Raw genomic sequence first — 19,409 nt, 5'->3', positions numbered from 1 at the left:
CCTGACGTCGATGTGTGGCAGCAGATCAGGGTGGTCTGCACCTGCCTCCTCCAGCTGGCAGGAATAAACGCCTCTGTAAACTCCCGGCCCGAACAGAGCAAGTGATTTTCATCACAACGTCCATGACATGCTTCATATTTAAAATACTGCCGCACAGCTGCTGTTGATGAATGATGCAGCGGTAGCTCCAAAAATCATTTCAGACAGCTTGAACAGAGCAACGAATCCAGCAGTGCGCCCAACCATAGATGGAGCCCCATCAGTGGTGATAGATGTCATTATCTCATTAACTCTTCAGATTCCTCTTCGCGATTTAGAGTCCCTGGTAACCTAGGAACCGTGGCAAACCATGCCCAGCAATCAGCATGCATTAAAAAAGGTTCCCTGCAGACTTTTTACTTTTCATTTTATTATTATGAAAATAGACGTTGGACTCGTGTTCAATGATTTGATTAGTGTTTTTTTAATTAATTGATTTTTTTTTTGTCATAGCCATAAATAGGTCTACATTGTAAAACTTCTCGCGATCGACTGAAACTCCCCCCACGATCAACTGGTAGATCGCGATCGACTGGTTGGGCACCCCGGCTTTACAGGATCCACTCGCTCCTCAAACTGAAGGACAGAGTTTGGTGCTTTTATGTGAGGTGTCCTTTATTTACCCACCAATAGAAAGTCTTTCTGCTGTGTCTGTCTTTCAGACTGCCTGCAGGATTATGTTGGAAAAGAGGAGGATTTCTCTGACCAGCACCTCTGTGAACAGGAGAGGAATTCCAGTTTGGACCAAGAGGAACCAGAAGCTCTGCAGGTGAAAGAAGAGCAGCAAGAACCAGAACATCCCTGGAAAAAAGAGGAAACCATGGAGCTCCCCATAGGTGAGCATGAAGAGCAGCTTGTTCTGAAGTAGGAGATTGAACAGAAACCTTTCCCATGTTTGACATGTGGAGAAACATTTCTGAAAAAAGAACATTTAATGGATCACACGGGAATTCACACAGGTCAGAAGATTTATGAATGTCTTGACTTGATAGGCACATCAGATGATTAAACAAGAATTTCTCCAAGGCCTCCTTTACTAAAACAGTGGTCGATTTATGACACTTGATCATTAATGTGCAAGAGCTTAGAGAGCAACAGGTGAGGCAATTCTCAGCAGGCATCCTCTTCTTCTCGTAATACCGATCAGCAAAAAGCTAAAGAGCTATTCCACCTTCTTACAATCTTAAGTGTTGGTAATCTGCTCTTCTTTAAATCTATAGCAATCAGACGCTTCAAACCTGGCTTATATTATTCCAAGTAGGGCTGGGCGATAAATCAAATTCGTTTATTTCATGTTTTCATAAAGGCCGTGAGTTGAAATGTTTCTAAAAACAAAATCGAGGAAGCCTCTTCTTCTGCATTTTTTACTTGCATGTTAGCTTCTCTTCCTCTTTCCTCCATCCGCCTGATAGCATCCTGCTCTGTTAACTCACGCCATGGCCGCTGCTCAATCTGAAGAGTTGGTACCAGGGACGTGGCTAGACCTATTTTAGGGTGGCTGAAGTCATCCCTTCGTTGGTATTAGCCACCCCATAATTATTTTGCGATTTTTATTGTTATTTTTTTATTTATTGATTTTTTTTCCATATAACCCCAAACAATTGCAGTAAAGCACTGAAAACGAGCCACCAAGAAGGCAAGTTAATCTGAAGATAAGTTCCTGTTAGTTTATTTACAAACACAATTATTTATACAATTATTAATATCGTTAGGATATTCATTTCCTTCATTGGCTCCGCGTCCAGCGTCACGTCACGTGGTACACGGCCATCAACTGGACCATAGCAGCTGTGCAGTGCAGCAACAGCGCGCCCTTTGAATCTCCACACAGTCATCGAGCTTGATTAGGAAAGTTATGGTTGCGTGCAGATACATACGGTGAGTTTGCCATTTGATGTCAGCGGTTTACATTTTCTTCACTTTACCTGGAGTGAGGAAAGAGACAATATAGGCCTAATAGCTTGTCTGATTCAGTAGGAATTACGTTACCATGGTGAACAAAGTCAGTGGTGTGGGAAAACACGATGTTGTTGTAGCCTACTAGCATCATTATAATAGTTTTGTCACAGGAGCAGTGATGGGCAGTAGCGCCGCTACATGTAGCGAAGCTATTAGTTTAACTACATTTTCAAGTAGCTTGACCGTAGCGTCGCTGCTTTATTTATCAAGTAACTTTCCTGTAGCGACGTTATTGTTTTGATCAAGTAGCGACGTAGCGTCCACAAACGCTACAAAATCCAGGGCAAAACTAAGAAATGAAACCAGGTTTTCTATTTCTAAACAACAATCAGCCACAAAACTACTGTAAATAGCAGTTTCAGCTGACGCTTTATAAGTGGCGTAGTAGCACAGGCACACTCCGTAGGGTTAAACAAGCGCACCTTTTCCGAGGCTGTCGTTCTATTGGCTGGAAAGGTTGCTAGGCAACGGTCCAACTGCAGTCTGAGAGAGCAAAACAAATCCGCAAGCAGAGCGTAACTGAGACCCGTGCAGAGCGGAGATGGAGGCAAGCGAGAGGAAAAAATATCTGTGATAATATAGAAAATATCTGTTTAAATCTGAGAGAAGAAACAAAGATTTTTGAGAGAAGAGAAAATATTTGAGAGAGAGCGCATGTTTTGAGTGTGAGCATTATAAGTTTTGAGTGCAAGAAGATGAAATTCTTTTCTCTAATTGAAGTTATGTGCTCTTGCATTATGGCAGGATAATTCTCCCATATCTATGTGCCACCAGTCTGATAGGGCGACACTGTGTGATATGGTAGTGCTTCCTTGGGTTGACTATAGTTCTAAGTTGTACGTTTCATATACTGTTGATTTTGTGTTTTCATTAATACATTGTACTTAAAAATACTTCCTTTATTTGCATTAAAACTTTGTCAGACTGATGTGAAAAAGTCTCAAGGATATCCTTCTTTGCAATGATGCTATTGCCTATTGCCTACTGTCCATTTATGCAACTTGTATTTTGTGGTTAAACTTTAGATTAAGCAGAAATCTATCAAAGATAATGCTGCATTTATTGTTAAGTTCCTCACATATATGTGTTTCTCTCTGTGCCAGGTGTAGAGAAAGACATGCCAAAGTCCAGGTCACACACACACACCAAGCACACACACAGAAACAGGGTTATTGCAAAGCAGACAGGGGTTCCTGACAGGTTGTGGGTGCAGGGGAGATGGGGAAAGATGAATGGCCAGGTTAAGGGTTTATGAAGATGTTGGGAGTCTGTTGGTTAGACAACTGTCTTCTGTAGAAGGTTTCCATTATGATGAGTGGCGAACCACTTGCCTTCTTCCATTTATGCAGTAATGCATGGCACCTATCATTTACTCTTTGTAATTTAGCACATTTTAACTGGTGTAGTTTAGTTGGTGAAGTAGCATTAGTGAGGGAAGTGTTTCCCAGGTATGTTGCTCTTAAAATAAGGAATTTATAGACAGCGCCTTAGAAAGTGCACTGAAAAAATTTCGGCGCGCGCTAAGCGCGCGCAATATCTTACCTAGGGGCTAAGCCACCCATGTCTCTCAAACCTAGTGACGGCCCTGGTTGGTACAGAGAAAAGGGACTCCTGTTTCATCCATTAGTTAGAAATTATTCGGCTTTGACAAGGCCGAGCTGGAGCAGACTGCAGTTATCAAAACCAAGACTAGCAGCACAACTAACTTGTTTCAGCAAGTTCAGCAACATAAAAAATAAGTGAAATAACGGTAAATGTGGATATAGTAATCAACCGCTTATAGTGTTCAAATTGGCTCTGGACCAACGTGACCACAGTTACAATCAACTCTCCTTGATGTTACCGGAACTACACTGCTTTGAAGACACACCCCTCCAGCATAGGTTTTAAAAACGCTAGCTCCCCATATTAGCATCCTATTTCGCCAGGGGTTCATGCAGCTCAAAGGGTTCATTCAGCAAAGACAGAATGCTAGATAAAGAGCTGGATTAGACCAGAATGGAATGTATCTCTGGCTTTCTGAAGTGCTTCTCCCTTTTATTTTGGCTTTCTGTGATAAATGTGTGTGCATACCCTCGTTTGGGGCTTATCAATAGGGTCACAGTGTAGCTGGTGACTCCACTGGTCTGAGAATGTTGCAAATACCCAGTTCCATCCCCACAGCCTCTGCTCTGGGTCTCTGAGCAAGACCATTAACCACCAATTGCATATTGGTAGTCCACTGCTCCCCAAGGGGATGGATTAAACGTAGAGGTACATTTCTCCAGTGTGAGATCAATGAAGTAAAAAGAAAAAAATAATAATCCTAGATAGTAGAGAAAAAACAAAACAAAGGAAAAACAGTTTTAACATTGTTTGAGTGGTTAATGGTTAAGATTCTGCAGGGAATCTGATTTTAAAGCTTTGATGATAAAAGTGGAGGTCAAAACCTTACCAGATGATGGATAATCAACCAGTTGTTGTAACCTGTGATTGTAATGTCAGAGCTGCAGTGTATGCTGGGAGGTGTAGTTTCAATCTGTTTATATGTAGTTAGATCAACGCAAGGATGAGTAACATGAAGTGTCCTTTATTTAACCACCAATAGAAAGTCTTTCTGCTGTTTCTTTCCAGACCACCTTCAGGATTATGTTGGAAAAGAGGAGGATGTCTCTGACCAGCAGCTCTGTGAACAGGAGAGGAATTCCAGTTTGAAGCAAGAGGAACCAGAAGCTTTGCAGATAAAAGAAGAGCAGAAAGAACCAGAACATTCCTGGACAAAAGAGAAAGCCATGAAACTCCCCATAAGTGAGCATAAGGAGCAGCTTGTTCTGAAGCAGGAGGCTGAAGATATAGGGGAGAAACCTTTCCCATGCTTAACATTGGGAGAAAACTTTATGAAAAAAGAACATTTAATAGATCATATCAGAATTCACACAGGTGAGAAGTCTTTTCAATGTCTGTCCTGTGGAAAAAGCTTCACCTCTAATTCTGAGCTTGATAAACACTTCAGAATTCACACAAGTGAGAAACCTTTTTCTTGTATGATTTGTGGCAAAAGTTTTACTTTTAAAAGTCATTTGACTAAACACATGAGAATTCACACAGGTAAGAAGCCTTTCTCCTGTACCATTTGTAAAAAGAATTTCACTGAAAAGGCTAGTTTGACTTCTCACATGAGAATTCACACAGGTGAGAAACCTTTTTCCTGTCCCATTTGTAAAAAGAATTTCACTCAAAAGAGTAGTTTGACTTCTCACATGAGAATTCACACAGGAGAGAAACCTTTTTCCTGTCTCCTTTGTAAAAAGAATTTCACTCAAAAGGGTAGTTTGACTTCTCACATGAGAATTCACACAGGTGAGAAACCTTTCTCCTGTACCATTTGTAAAACGAATTTCACTAGAAAGGGTCATTTGACTTCTCACATGAGAATTCACACAGGAGAGAAACCTTTCTCCTGTACCATTTGTAAAAAGAATTTCACTCAAAAGGGTAGTTTGTAGCCTGGGTGCCAGTCCGAACTTAGTCCCGCCCACAAGGTTTGAGTTCGGGGAAGTTCGGTCTGGCTCTGCTCCATAGTAGCGCGAGTATTAAAGCCCACTGTCAGGCGATCCAATCAAATTGTCAGGGCGGGCTTTATACGATGATGGACAGATGATCAAGAGTAACGTTATCAACCACGTGACCAAAGCGCGCTTGGGTGACAACAATAATGGCTGCCTCTGGAGAGTTTGGGTGAGTAGATTCTGCTATTAGGTCTGTTCTAGAAGATATCGACAGCAAATTAATTTTAAAAGAGGAACAGAGAAACGCGATCAAGTCTCATCTTCTTATTCTAGGCGTGAAACTGCACGCTTTGATTTTTGTGGACAACAACTATGCCTCGCTTAACATACGTCACGCACTCCGTTGCTCTTATTGGTTGTAGGTCTATCCAATTGAGTGCAGAGGCATTTTTTTCCTGGTTCGTTCAAAACACGCCCCATAATCACAGCTCTATGGAGCAGCATCAGACTCATATTCTGACTAGAATTGAGTCGGACTACGTCAGGCTAGGTAGTTTGACTTCTCACATGAGAATTCACATAGGAGAGAAAACTTTCTCCTGTACCATTTGTAAAAAGAATTTAACTAAAAAGGGTAGTTTGACTTCCCACATGAGAATTCACACAGGTGAGAAACCTTTCTCCTGTACCATTTGGAAAAAAGTATTTTACTGAAAAGGGTAGTTTGACTTCTCACATGAGAATTCACAGTGGTGAGAAACCTTTTTCCTGTCCCATTTGTAAAAAGAATTTCACTCAAAAGGGTAGTTTGACTTCTCACATGAGAAATCACACAGGTGAGAAACCTTTCTCCTGTACCATTTGTAAAAAGAATTTCACTAAAAAGGGTAGTTTGACTTCTCACATGAGAATTCACACAGGAGAGAAACCTTTCTCCTGTACCATTTGTAAAAAGAATTTTACTGTAAAGGGTAGTTTGACTTCTCACATGAGAATTCACACAGGTGAGAAGCCTTTTGAATGTCTGTCCTGTGGAAAAAGCTTCATTCAGAAATCTCAACTTGATAGACATATTAGAATTCACACAGGTGAGAAGCTGTTCTCCTGAATGATTTGTGACAAATGTTTTAAATGAGAAAGTCATTTGAGTATTCAGATGACAATTATTCATGCATGATCTGTAATGATTTATATAAAAAAAACATTGATTTCACATAAGTTACAGCAGGTAGACACCACAGGAATGAAGAGCAGAAGCGTTTTGCATGTTTGACTGGTGATAATTTCTTCATCTATAAACTGCTTCACGCCATTGTATGAGAAACTCACAGATTAATGGTGTTTTTTGAACACTGTTAATTAATGGCTTTTTTGATGAAGCCATTAATTAACAGCTATGTTTACATAGAAAATAGAACATATAAGGTGTTATAATGTAAACCTGGTAAATATTCACATCCTGGGTGAATATGTGGATGTGAACATTTAAAAATTAATTATTTTGGGCCTGAATAAATTAGATTTAAATGGCTGTAAAAAAAAAAAAGAATGTCGCCTTAGCAAAAAATAGATGCTTAAATTCACAGCTTCTTACTTTTTCTTTGGAATGAAGTGATGAAACATAATAAAGTGGAACAACAACATCTTGGTTACAGATGAAGCAAGTTTGCTGTCCATAGAACAAGCAATTGAGAAGTTATAGATGTTATAGAAAAACAATCCAGAAGGACCCCTGCTGTGCCATTTTGGTATGATGTGGCACGATTTCTTCTGAATGAATTTATTCAACAACAACAACAAAAAAAACTCAGACGTTTTATTTTTAAGACTTAGAAACTTTTAGCTGAAAGACTGCTATTGGTTAGAGATATTCAAGAAACAAACTTTTATTCTGGTGAAAAAAAAGCAAAGGTAGGATAGATTTAATGTGCTTTGCTCGGTTTTGCTGATCTTTTTTTTGGGACGATTTTTTTTTTTTAAGAGGTCAGCTGCAAATGATCAGAGTTTAGCTACCGTATTTTCACGACCATAAGGCGCACCGGACTAAAAGGCGCACTCTCAGTTATGTGTCCCATTTCTGTATTTAACACACACATAAGGCGCACCGGACTATAGGGCGCGTTTTTTATATACAGGTACATGTCCTCTACTACGTTTAAATACCTCTACTGCGTATTTAAAAATACAGCGGGGGCAAAACTGAGTATGACTGCTTTATTCATGTATTTATTACAAAGTATTAATCAAACCTGGGAGCTGGCCGTGAGACAGACACATCGCAGATGACACAGCGCTGTGATCACTCCTAAATTAACTTAAAATCCTGAAACCTGCCGACGGAATTTGTTCGCTTTTATTACCAGTATCCAGGTGCCTGCAGTTTAAATTATTTAGATGAAAAACACCTGCCAGCCACCGCGTGAACCCGGAGGCTGCCCAGCCTAGAGGCTGCTGATGAAAGGATTCCTACTGTCGGTGCACCGCTGGTATGTGGGGGTCTGAGCGCCTCCGACAGAAATAGATAATCTGGATGAACTGACTGCAATTATTAAGTTTTCAGGTGGACTTTCTCACTTAAAAACATAATAAAACTACTTAATTCCCACTGATCACAGCAAATATAGCTGCAAGATTTAGATTATTTAGATGAAAAACACCTGCCAGCCACCGCGGTGAAGAGGAGGAGACCCGGCCCAGAGTCTGCTGTTGAATTAAGTTTTCAGGTAGAAAAATAGAGCGGGAGCAAAACTGAGTATGATTGTGCTTTATTCAAGTATTTATTACAAAGTATTAATCAAACCCATCAAAGTCATCATCCTCTGTATCTGAATTTAACAGCTGCGCTAAATCAGACATGCCAGTTTCCCCTTCTTCGCTGTCAGTCACTTTCCGTGCAGCGCGGCTCCTCAGAAATAATGCCTGCTTTTGCGAAAGCTTGAACAACAGAGCCAGCAGACACGTTAGTCCAAGCATCAACAATCCATCCGCAAACGGTGGCGTAACTTGCCCGGCGCTGCCTTCCACTTTTCCTGAAACTGTGGTCTCTGTCGGCCATCCATCGCTCCCACGCCGCTCGCAGCCTTACTTTGAACGGCCGCTTCACACCGATGTCGAGCGGTTGAAGCTCCTTTGTCAGACCCCCCGGGATAACGGCGAGCACAGCGTTCATTTGATTCATCTTTTTTTCACATCGGCTGTGAGATGGGCACGCAGCGATGGTGATGCGTGGAAAAAAACACCTGGTCTCCTCACATACACCTGCCTCAGCCACGCTTTCATCATCTCCTCATCCATCCAGCCTTTTCCATTTGCGTTAATATCATATGTCATCAGAGCGCTGTGTCTGTCTCGCTGTCAGCTCCCAGATCAGCTTCTCTGATTGGTTGATGCGGCGCGTCCAGCAGCAAAACTTCAATTTTTCCATCTCGAGCAGCAGCAGCGCGTTGGCAGATGCTTAAACGCTCCTGCTGCACCAAAACGCGCTGCAGGACCTTTTGCTGCACCTATATGCGCGTCAACCATTAACTTTGCATGTAAACTCGCTGCTTCTGCTGCACCTGCTGCGTCCGGTTCACAGCGAGCACAGCGTTAATTTGTTTCCCCATGTTTTTCACATCAGCTGTGAGATGGGCACGCATGGAGTCACAGATTAATGGTGATGGTGATGAGTGGAAAAAAAAAACACCTGGTCTCCTTACATTCAGCCACTCTTTTATCATCTCCTCAATGAGGTGGTCTCAAAAGTCGCAGTTACAACACACATAGGGCGCACCGCACCATAGGGCGCACTGCACATTTTGAGGGAAAAAAAAGACGTTTAAGTGCGCCTTATAGTCGTGAAAATACGGTAATTGTCTTGTTGGCTTTCATTAGCAATGCATCAATCAGCCCTGCTACGTGTGTTGTTGAAACCAGGCCCACCAAAACTCCAACTGTTTTAGCCACAGTGTTAGAGCTATGGTCAATAGATATTAGAATGAAGTACACTACCGTTCAAAAGTTTGGGGTCACCCAAACAATTTTGTGTTTTCCTGAATAGTCACTCTTATTCACCATCATACATTGTGAAACAAATAGAAAATAGAGTCAAGACATTGACAAGGTTAGAAATAATCTTGTATTTGAAATGAGATTTTTTTTTTTACATCAAATTGTGCTTTCTTCAAAGAATCCTCCAAGTTGGATTGGTTGGATGGGCACTTCTTGCGTACCATACGGTCAAGCTGCTCCCACAACAGCTCAATGGGGTTCAGATCTGGTGACTGCGCTGGCCACTCCATTACCGATAGAATACCAGCTGCCTGCTTCTGCTATAAATGGTTCTTGCACAGTTTGGAGGTGTGTTTAGGGTCATTGTCCTGTTGTAGGATGAAATTGGCTCCAATCAAGCGCTGTCCACTGGGTATGGCATCGCGTTGCAAAATGGAGTGATAGCCTTCCTTATTCAGAATCCCTTTTACCCTGTACAGATCTCCCACCTTACCAGCACCAAAGCAACCCCAGACCATCATATTACCTCCACCGTGCTTAACAGATGGCCTCAGGCATTCTTCCAGCATCTTTCCATTTGTTCTTTGTCTCACAAACGTTCTTCTTTGTGATCCAAACACCTCAAACTTGGATTCAACTGTCCACAATACTTTTTTCCAGTCTTCCTCTGTCCAATGTCTGTGTTCTTTTGCCCATCTTAATCTTTTTCTTTTATTGGCCAGTCTCAGATATGGCTTTTTCTTTACCACTCTGCCCTGAAGCCCAGAATCCGCAGCCGCCTCTTCACTGTAGATGTTGACACTGGTGTTTTGTGGGTACTATTTAATGAAGATGCCAGTTGGGGACCTGTGAGGCGTCTGTTTCTCAAACTAGAAACTCTAATGTACTTATCACTTGCTCAGTTGTGCAACGCGGCCTCCCACTTCTTTTTCTACTCTGGTTAGAGCCTGTTTGTGCTGTCCTCTGAAGGGAGTAGTACACACCGTTGTAGAAAATCTTAAATTTCTTAGTAATTTCTCACATGGAATAGCCTTCATTTCTAAGAACAAGAATAAACTGTCGAGTTTCAGATGAAAGTTCTCTTTTTCTGGCCATTTTAGCGTTTAATTGACGCCACAAATGTGATGCTCCAGAAGCTCAATCTGCTCAAAGGAAGGTCAGTTTTGTAGCTTCTGTAACGAGCTAAACTGTTTTCAGATGTGTGAACATGATTGCACAAGGGTTTTCTAATCATCAATTAGCCATCTGAGCCAATGAGCAAACACATTGTACCATTAGAACACTGGAGTGATAGTTGCTGGAAATGGGCCTCTATACACCTATGTAGATATTGCACCAAAAACCAGACATTTGCAGCTAGAATAGTCATTTACCACATTAGCAATGTATAGAGTGTATTTCTTTAAAGTTAAGGCTAGTTTAAAGTTATCTTCATTGAGAAGTACAGTGCTTTTCCTTAAAAAAAATAAGGACATTTCAATGTGACCCTAAACTTTTGAACGGTAGTGTAGATCACCTATAGAGGAGTCTCAGATGAAGATTTGGGACATATAGAAGTGTGTGTCAGTCTCAGAGTTAGTCAGCTACAAGCTAATTAATGTTGCAAAGTAGCTCCAGCCGCCTTGAAAGGGGGTGCTGGGATTATGGGGTTAAACTACGGGACATCAAAGAACTCAGTTTAGAGGCTGGAGTCTGTAGTTCAGGGAAATTGAAGTCCTAAAATGATGAAACATGTTTGTTTAAAAAGATAAACTAGATTGATGTTGCTGTTATTTTACTGATCAGTTTGAACCTGCTTTAACTTGGTAAAAAGCCTTTGTCTTAATAATGTATTAAAGAAATCTGACTCTCCTCTAGAAGTGTGAAGTTTCTGCTTTTTAAAGATTTTTGAAAGTATAATTTTCCTTTGAACTAATTCTAATAGTTTTGTTCTTGATTCTGTAGATGTTCTATTTACCTGCTATGATTGAAAGTAACTATCACCTATTTTATACAACTGATTTTATGGATTATATTCTGCTGTGGATGTTTTTAATGATTGTAATCACTTCTAAATTGATGAACGAGCAGCAATAAAAACCTCATGGATTGTAAAAATGTGTTTCTTTATCTGGTTTCATATAAATTAGAAACAATCTTTTTCCATGTTTTCTCTGATATTTTCAGCCAAACTAAAGCTGTAAAATAAATAGTTTAATGTCATTCACCTTCTGTCTTCTCCAGTCTTTCCTGTTGCTCCTCCGTCAGCATTAATCTGTTTGCTTTTTAGAGCCTGAGTTCAAATCTGGCCATTGGATAAATCCTCCTTTGCTTGTTGGAGAACTTAGATCAGGAAATAATGTAGGTACGTATTCTGGCCCAGTTGGTTTGGCTCCTGATAAAACAAGTGTTTCAGTTGCTATAACTGTGTGAGTCCAGAGCCGCTACAACCAAGCAACTAGAGGAATGAAGGATCTAACTATGGCTGTGTTCACAATGCAGCCTGAAGGGAACCAAATCTGATGTTTTTATTTATTAAAAATCATTAAAAAATGCCAAAATGAAAGTTCAGCTTCACAGATGAACTCCAGCAAACATTTTTAGTCCAGTGGGAGGCTGAGTGCACCGTGTGCAAAGCTGGATCATTAGTTTCAGTGTCTAATAAAGGTGCTGGAGATCTCAAAGCTCACATGGACACTGAAAAACCTGACAAAGCTCTGAGAGGTGAGAGTTATTCTGCAAAGCTGACTGAGTACTTTGTTACCAAAAACAAAGGGTTCATCTTTCCTGGTTTCTCAGTGTTTCTGTGTTGAGTCTAAATAGTCTCCTCCTGTCAGAGAAACTCTCCCACAGTAGAACAGATAGTTTGGTCTCTCCATGTCTGTCTCTTTCACTCAGAAACATTTTCACATTCAGTCGGTTTCTTTCTGAAACTCCTGGAAAAGATTCCTTGTAAACTTCGTCCTCTTCCAGTCCTTTAAAGATGGAAGCTGGGATTATTCCAGGATCCAAAGGTTTGGTTCTGTTTCCACTCAAACCTTCATTTAGGGTTTTTTTCCACCATGAGCTTCCTGTGCTATACAATGCTGATGGAGCTGGTTCTAGTTCATGGTTCTTTCTGGTTCTGTTCCTGTCCTCTCCAGTTAGTAAATGTTTGTTGATCCCTTCGCTCTTAATCTACACCCGTCAGAGGAAGATTGAACATTTCTATCTCCAAGCTTTTCTGTCCTGGTTTCTTCTCTTTGTGTCTATATGAAGTTTTTCTTGGTATGATCTGAACAGTTGTTTGTTTTTTTCAATTTCATTCTTTTTGTCTTTTCGTTGTTCATTTCATTTTCAATTTTCATTTCAGTTTTGTTTTTTCTTTCATTTGTTTTTTTTCCATATTTGTTCTTTTCTTTTGTTTATTTCAGTTTTTTTTTCATTTAGTAACGTTTTCATTTCATTTAGGTTTTTTTTTTCTTTTTTTATTTTTCTTATTTTTTTTTTTCATTTTGCTTTCATTTTGTTTTTTTTTTTTCATATTTTTTTCATTATCATTTTTTTTTTTTCATTTTTTTTCACATTTTTTCCATTCATTCCATTCTTTGGCCATTATAGCTTTTTACATTAGTCCCAGTTATAAACAGGCTCTGGGGCTTGCTCCTCTAGGAATTCTTTGGGTCTGTTGTGGTGAAGTTCTGGGTTTCTGGAATTATAATTTGTTGATGGAAAATGATGACGCTCCGTTTGAACTGACCAGCCTGGTTGTTCTGTTATTCACTGTTAGCATCCTGCTTATGTTTTTATCAGCCAGATCAGTTTACCAATATAGACTTCTGATGCAGGACATTCCTCCTTAAAGAAGAAAATCATTCCAGACTATCTGTGGCTGCAACATGCAGAGGATGGGATAATTTTTGGTGAAATTTTAAGTAATGTTATCGAAATTTTTCGGATTCTTTTTTTTGTAAATTCATTGTTACTATTTTTGGCACATTTAAGGCATTTTCTATTATATTCTTCTATTTATAGTAAATTATTATTCTAGATTCTAGGCTAACAAGTTGTCATCGTTCTCCTCCTGTGAATCGTCTTCTCTCTCCATCAGCTGTTGTCACTCAGTGGGATGTTCATTCTTCCTCCAACGATTAAATGTTTTCCGCCTGGTCACTCTTGAGTTGGATCATGATCCTTTAGATGTTTTGTTATTATTTTTCTCTGTCAGTTTCTGGTGTTTTTTCTTTTGAATTTCAGACTGTTGGCTATTTTTTTTTCCCGTGGTATTTTTCACTGCTGTTCCAGTGCTCTTCGTAATGTTTCCGCACCATTATCTCAATGGGTCTGTACTGGCTGTTGTTTGAAACACAGCAGACCCATGTTGTAGAGGGCAGCAGAAATTGACCATATATGGCTGGATAGAAACAGAAGTGAGTCATTGTGAAGGTCAAGGAGGATGAATGAATGAAGGAAAGTACACAGTGGAAAGATATGGTACCTCCTCCTGCTCCTTTACCTCATCTGTTATTGGCCAGTGAAATCTGAAAAGGAAGCTAGATCCCACTTTCTGATGTGTAATGGGGTTCATTGAGAGTGGAAGATGTTAAAATAAGCATGAAAATATAGATTTAAAAATACCAACCAAAGTCATCAATTCTTCCAGCTTTTTTCCTAATAATCGAGGTCCAAGCTTGCAGTCACTGAGGTTTCTACTGTTTCTGTCCTCCATCTTTTCTAATCCTTCAATCCAAAGTTTAATATCATCACTTCCTGAAGCAGAGTCTGAGGCAGCAGCACAGCAGCACTATGGGTTTCTGTGTGTGTTTCTATCCTTTGTAAATGAGTCTATTCAGTTGGAAGGCCGTCCTGATTCAGGGATCAGCAGTCCAGAGTTTTCCTTTCTCTATCACAGTAGTGTCCTCTTACTGTTGAACCCCATTAAAAAAGAGGTAGGAACAGGAGGTGACGTAGGAATGGAGGTAGGAGCAGGAGGTAGGAACAGGATAGGGTGGTAGTAGGAACAGGAGGTAGGAGCAGGAAACATGGGGTAGTACGGTAAGGAACAGTGAGGTAGGAACAGGTGAACAGGAGAGGAGGAGGTGAGCAGAGGTGGGTAGGTAGCAGGAGGTAGGAGCAGGAGGTAGGAGGGCAGTGGAGGTAGGAACAGGACTTGTAGGAACAGGGATTGCGGGGGTAGGAGCAGGGAGGTAGAGAGGACAGGTAGGAACAGGGGAACGGTAGGAGCAGGAGTTAGGACAACGGATGCGAGGTGGTAGGAGCAGGAAAGGGTGGAACAGGAGGTAGGGCTGGAGGTTAGGAAACAGGAGGTAGGAGGCAAGGAGGTCAGGAACAGGAGGCTAGGAGCAGGAGGTTCGGGAAAGGAGGTACGGAAAAGGATGGTAGCGAAACAGGAGGTCAGGGAGGAAAACAGGGATAGGTTGGAGCAGGAGGTAGGAAAAAAAGGAGCTAGGAGCAGGAGGGGTAGAGGAACAGGAGAGTTAGGAAAACAGGATGGTACGGAAGCAGGAAGGTAGGAACAAACAGGAGGGTGGACACAGGAGCTAGGAGGAGCAGGATGCGGAAGGTAGGAACAAGCGAGGGTAGGAACAGGAGGGTAGGAAACAGGATTTCGGTTTAGAACAGGAACAGGAGGTCAGGAGCAGGAAGAGGTAAAGGAACAGGACTCTGGTAGGAGGGTAGCAGGAGGTAGGAAACAGGAGCTAGGAGCAGGAAGTAGGAATACAGGAATGGTAGATCGAGGACGTGGGTAGGAAGGCAGGACGAGGTAGACAGGAGGGTGAGGCAACAGGAGCTGAGGAGCAGCATGGTTGGAACAGGAGGTAGAGGAACAGGAGGTAGGAGGAACAGGGGATGCTAGGAGCAGGAGGTAGGAAAACAGGAGGTTAGGAACAGGAGCTAGGAGCAGGAGGGTAGGAACAGGAGGTAGAGGAACAGGGGTAGGAACAGGATGGTGGTAAAAACAGGGAGGGTAGGAGCAGGAGGTAGGAACAGGAGGTAGGGAAACATAACAGGAACAGAACAGGTGATAAACAGGAAAAAGCAGGAGAAAAAAAAACAAAACAGGAAGAGGAACAGGAGAACAACAACAAAAATTAGGAACAGGAAAAAAAACAAGAAACAGGAAAAAAAAACAGGAGGTAGAGGGAAGCAACAGGAGGAAGCATGAAGCAGGTGAGCCAGGAAGCTAGAAAGCAAGAAGCAAAGGAGAAAGCCAGGGCAGGAGGAGCAGGGAGCAAGACAGAGGGATCGGGAAGGATAGGGCGGAAGAGGATGGTATGAACAGGACCACGGTAGGAAACAGGAAGGTAGGGAGAGGCAGGGAGGTAGGAAACAGGAGGTAGGAACAGGAGGTGAGGAACAGGACGCTAGTGTGCAGGATGTAGGAAAAAAACAGGAGGTAGGAACGTGAGCTAAGCTAGGAGCAAGGACCGGAGGTAGGAACAGGGGAGGTAGGAACAGGGGACGGGTGTAGGTACAGGAGCTAGGAGCAGGATTGAGGTAGGAACAGGAGATGGCTGGTAGGAAGCAGGTCGGTAGGAAACAGGATGGTAGTGAGCAGGTAGTAGAGGAGGTTAGGAGCAGGATGGTAGGAACAGGAAGTAGGGAGCAGGTGTACGTAGGAACAGGAGGTAGGAGCGGAGGTAAGGAAAGGTAGGAACAGGAGGGTAGAGAGCACGGACGTTAGGTAGGAGCAGCGAGGGAAGGAGCAGGAGGAGGTCAGGAAAAGGATGGTAGGAGCAGGGGAAGGTAGGAACAGGGAGGTGCGTGGGTAGGAAAAGAGGTTGGAACAGGAGGTAGGAAGGTAGGAGAGCACAGGAGGGTAGGAGCAGGAGGGTAGGAACAGGAGAGGTAGGAAAGCAGGATGATGGGTAGGAACAGGATGGGATGGGTAGGAACAGGAACGGTTGAGAACACAGGGACAGAGGTAGGAGCAGGAGGTAGGAACAGGGGTAGAGGAACAGGAGGTAAGGTGCAGGAGGTGCAGGGCAGAGGTGAAGGAACAAGGTGGTAGGAAATAAGGGTAGGAACTGGAACACCGGGTTGGAGCAGAGGATAGGAGCAGGAGGGTGGAGAAGGAGCTAGGTAGCAGGATGGTGTAGGAAGCAGGAGGTGAAGGAGCAGGTGGTAGGAAAACAGGAAAAGGACTGGTAGGGAGCAGGAAGAGGATAAGTGGTGTAGGACACAGGAGTTAGGAGAAGGAGGTAGGAGCAGGAGAGAGGTAGGAACAGGAGGTAGGAAACAGGAAGCTAGGAGCAGGAGGTAGGAACAGGAGTAGGTACAGGAGCTAGGCGCTAGGAGGTAGGATCAGGAGGTAGAGGAATAGGAGTAGGTAGCAGGAGGGTGCGTGTTGAGAGGAGGTATGGTATAACAGGAGCCGAGCGTAAGGAACAGGAGGTAGGAACAGGAGCTAGGAGCAGGATCAGGTAGGAGCAACGGAAGGTAGGAACAGGAAGGTAGGAAACTAGTAATAAAACAGGGATGGAACAGGAGCTTGGGGGTAGGAGCAGGAGGTAGGGCGCGCAAGAGTAGGAAACAGGTGGTCAAGGGAAACAGGGTTGGGGGTAGGAGGTGTAGGAGCAGGAAGGTCTGTGAGCAGGCGGTTAGGAGCAGGAGGTTTGTGGAGCAGGAACGGTAGGAACAGGAGGAAATAGTAGGAGCAAGGACGGTTTGTAGTAATCAGGAGGTAGGACAGGATAACGGGTGAGCTTAGCAGAGATGGTCGGTAGAACGGATGGGTAGGAAAAGGAGGTAGACGGAACAGGAGGTATTAGGAACCAGTGGGTAGGAACAGGAAAGGTTGGTAGGAGAGGAAGGAGAGGTAGGGGTAGGAACAAGTGAGGGTAGCGAGCTCCAATTGTTGGATTCAGGGACTCATATTCAGTGTTGTTGGGGCTGAACCCTGACCCAGTGGGTTCTATGGATGATGATAAACCCTTGACCCAGGTGGGTTCTGGATAATGAACCCTGAACCCAGTAGGTCTGGATGAACCCTGACCACAGTGGGTTTCTGGATGCTTCTTCCTTCTATCAGGTTCTGAGGCGTTTTGATGAAAATCAGTGGTAAATCTGTTGTTTTGCTCTTGCAGCGGTTTCTATAGGAACTTTAAACTGTTGCAGCTCTTTGGACCATGTGCGTTTTCGTTTGGGTCGCTGCAGCTTTTCTGAATAGATCCTGTTGGTTCTGATTCTTCTTCATGTGTATTTATGATGCAGGGTGCCGCACCTCACTCAGATATTGTTGGAAACTTAACATAAAAATCTAATATAAAACCCTGAAAATCAAGCCTGACATGGACGTTCATTTATGATGATTATTTCCTGGAATCGAGGGAATGTTGCTTTTGTTGATTGCAAATATGAATAAATGTTCGTGAATTATAAATTAGTTCTGCAATTGTGTTTCACATTTATTAAACTCTTTTTTTTACTAACTTTAACTAATTGTTGATTTTAATGTTATTGTTGTTTCCTGGTTTTTTTCAAAATCTACAAAATGTCTCCTTCTGTTTTCCCACACCTGGTGAAGATAATGTTTATTAGTTCATGAATAAATATATTTGCAAAGATATTATGTATTTCATGACTTATCAGAGAAAATCCAACTGGATCAGAACCAGAACTGCTGGCAGTGTTGGACCTTCCTAGGCTGAGACCAGAACCTCCTCCACCTGCCTTTAAACTCTCTATATTGGATCTAATCTAAATACTTTTGTTCTTTTTTAGAGACTAATTGTTAAAAGTAGAATTTCTGACTTTTAAATTTGGATAATTTCTAACATCTGAGTCCAACGACGTATCGATGAATTAAGAACCAAGTTCTGGTTCTGATTGTGAAGCAGAATCTGTTTAGAATCAGTTCTTTCTGGTTCTGAAGGTGAACATGTTCTGGTCTGACGATCTGCTGGTGGAGAGAATCCAGAGCAGAAGATCCAACCTAACTAGAAGCTGTGGAGCAGTGAGATCAGCCTCAGAACCAGCTGTAGAGCTCTGATTGGAAGCAGGAACTGACGTCCATCAGAGCGCTGCTCTCTAACTCCAGTCCTCCAGGGCTGCTGTCCTAAAACTTTTAGATGCATCTTTGATTCAACATACCTGACTCCAGAATCAGCTCATTAGCAGAGATCTATAGAGCTTGGCTGCTGCTGCTGAGCCTGTAGTCCCAGTTTGACCAGCATCATTGATGTGTGTGTCTGCCGCTTAATGACGTCTGTAACACTAAACATTAAACCCTGGATAGTGCTCTTACTGTTGACCCCATGAAAGGTGAAGGGATGGGAGCTAGGAACAGGAGGTAGGAGCTACAATTGGAGGTACTGGGACTGAGCCAGAGACTTTGTTTAAACCAGTTTAACCAGTTTACAGCTGGATGTCCCACAGACACACTGATCTGAAAACAGCTTTATGTGTCATCCACCGTATAATCTGGAAAAGAGGAGCTTTTTAACTTCCTTTTGGTGAATCTATGAAAAACTACAATTGTTTAACATTGAGTCATTCCTAAATCTCTACAATAATGAGGTTTTATATCAGTTATTTATTCTGAGTGTTTTAATATTTCTCACTTTCCTTTGCTGGTTTACTTTTTAACTCCATATTTCTGGTTGATATTTTAGGTTTCCTCTGAATGTAGAGAACTTTAGGAAACTATGGAGCTCATGTTCCTGATCAGGGATCTGTACTGTGGCGCGTTATTCACACCTCAGAAAAAGCTTGTTAGGTTGTGTGGATTTATTTGACTGATTAATGAAGTATTTATGTTTTTAACAGGAATAAAATGTTGGTTCCTGGATGTTTAATCATAAACCAATAATGTTTTTATCATGTTTTTCCTATACAGGCATATTATAAATATACTTTTAGTTCAGTTTATTTTTCTATTAATATCAACAAGTGAGTTTAAACTGTTTTATTTACCGATCAATCTCTAGTTTATTATTAATTTATCAATATTAT

At 42.0% G+C, this 19,409-nt stretch overlaps 1 protein-coding gene across 1 annotated transcript; it reads left to right on the top strand.

The window, feature by feature from the left end:
• The first annotated feature begins 805 nt into the window (after positions 1–805).
• Positions 806–6,348, top strand: LOC119780952 (gastrula zinc finger protein XlCGF8.2DB-like). Its single transcript, XM_038281214.1, has 3 exons — positions 806–998; positions 4,612–5,472; positions 6,037–6,348. The coding sequence occupies exons 1-3, from the start codon at positions 974–976 to the stop codon at positions 6,198–6,200; spliced, it is 1,050 nt and encodes a 349-aa protein (XP_038137142.1). The 5' UTR covers positions 806–973; the 3' UTR covers positions 6,201–6,348.
• The last annotated feature ends 13,061 nt before the right edge of the window (positions 6,349–19,409 follow it).

The sequence above is a fragment of the Cyprinodon tularosa genome, unplaced genomic scaffold (assembly GCF_016077235.1).
Source record: "Cyprinodon tularosa strain WSP-4 unplaced genomic scaffold, ASM1607723v1 ctg1681, whole genome shotgun sequence".
In the NCBI taxonomy this organism is placed as follows: Eukaryota; Metazoa; Chordata; class Actinopteri; order Cyprinodontiformes; family Cyprinodontidae; genus Cyprinodon; species Cyprinodon tularosa.
Note: the sequence above shows the minus strand (reverse complement) of the source record. Positions and strands in the feature narration are given on the sequence as shown.

Coding starts and splice junctions, on each gene's coding strand:
- LOC119780952 (XM_038281214.1), top strand. CDS start 974: ATGGATCACACGGGAATTCACACAG. Junction 999..4,611: donor TCACACGGGAATTCACACAG/GTCAGAAGATTT, acceptor GTTTCTTTCCAG/ACCACCTTCAGGATTATGTT. Junction 5,473..6,036: donor AAAGAATTTCACTCAAAAGG/GTAGTTTGTAGC, acceptor ACGTCAGGCTAG/GTAGTTTGACTTCTCACATG.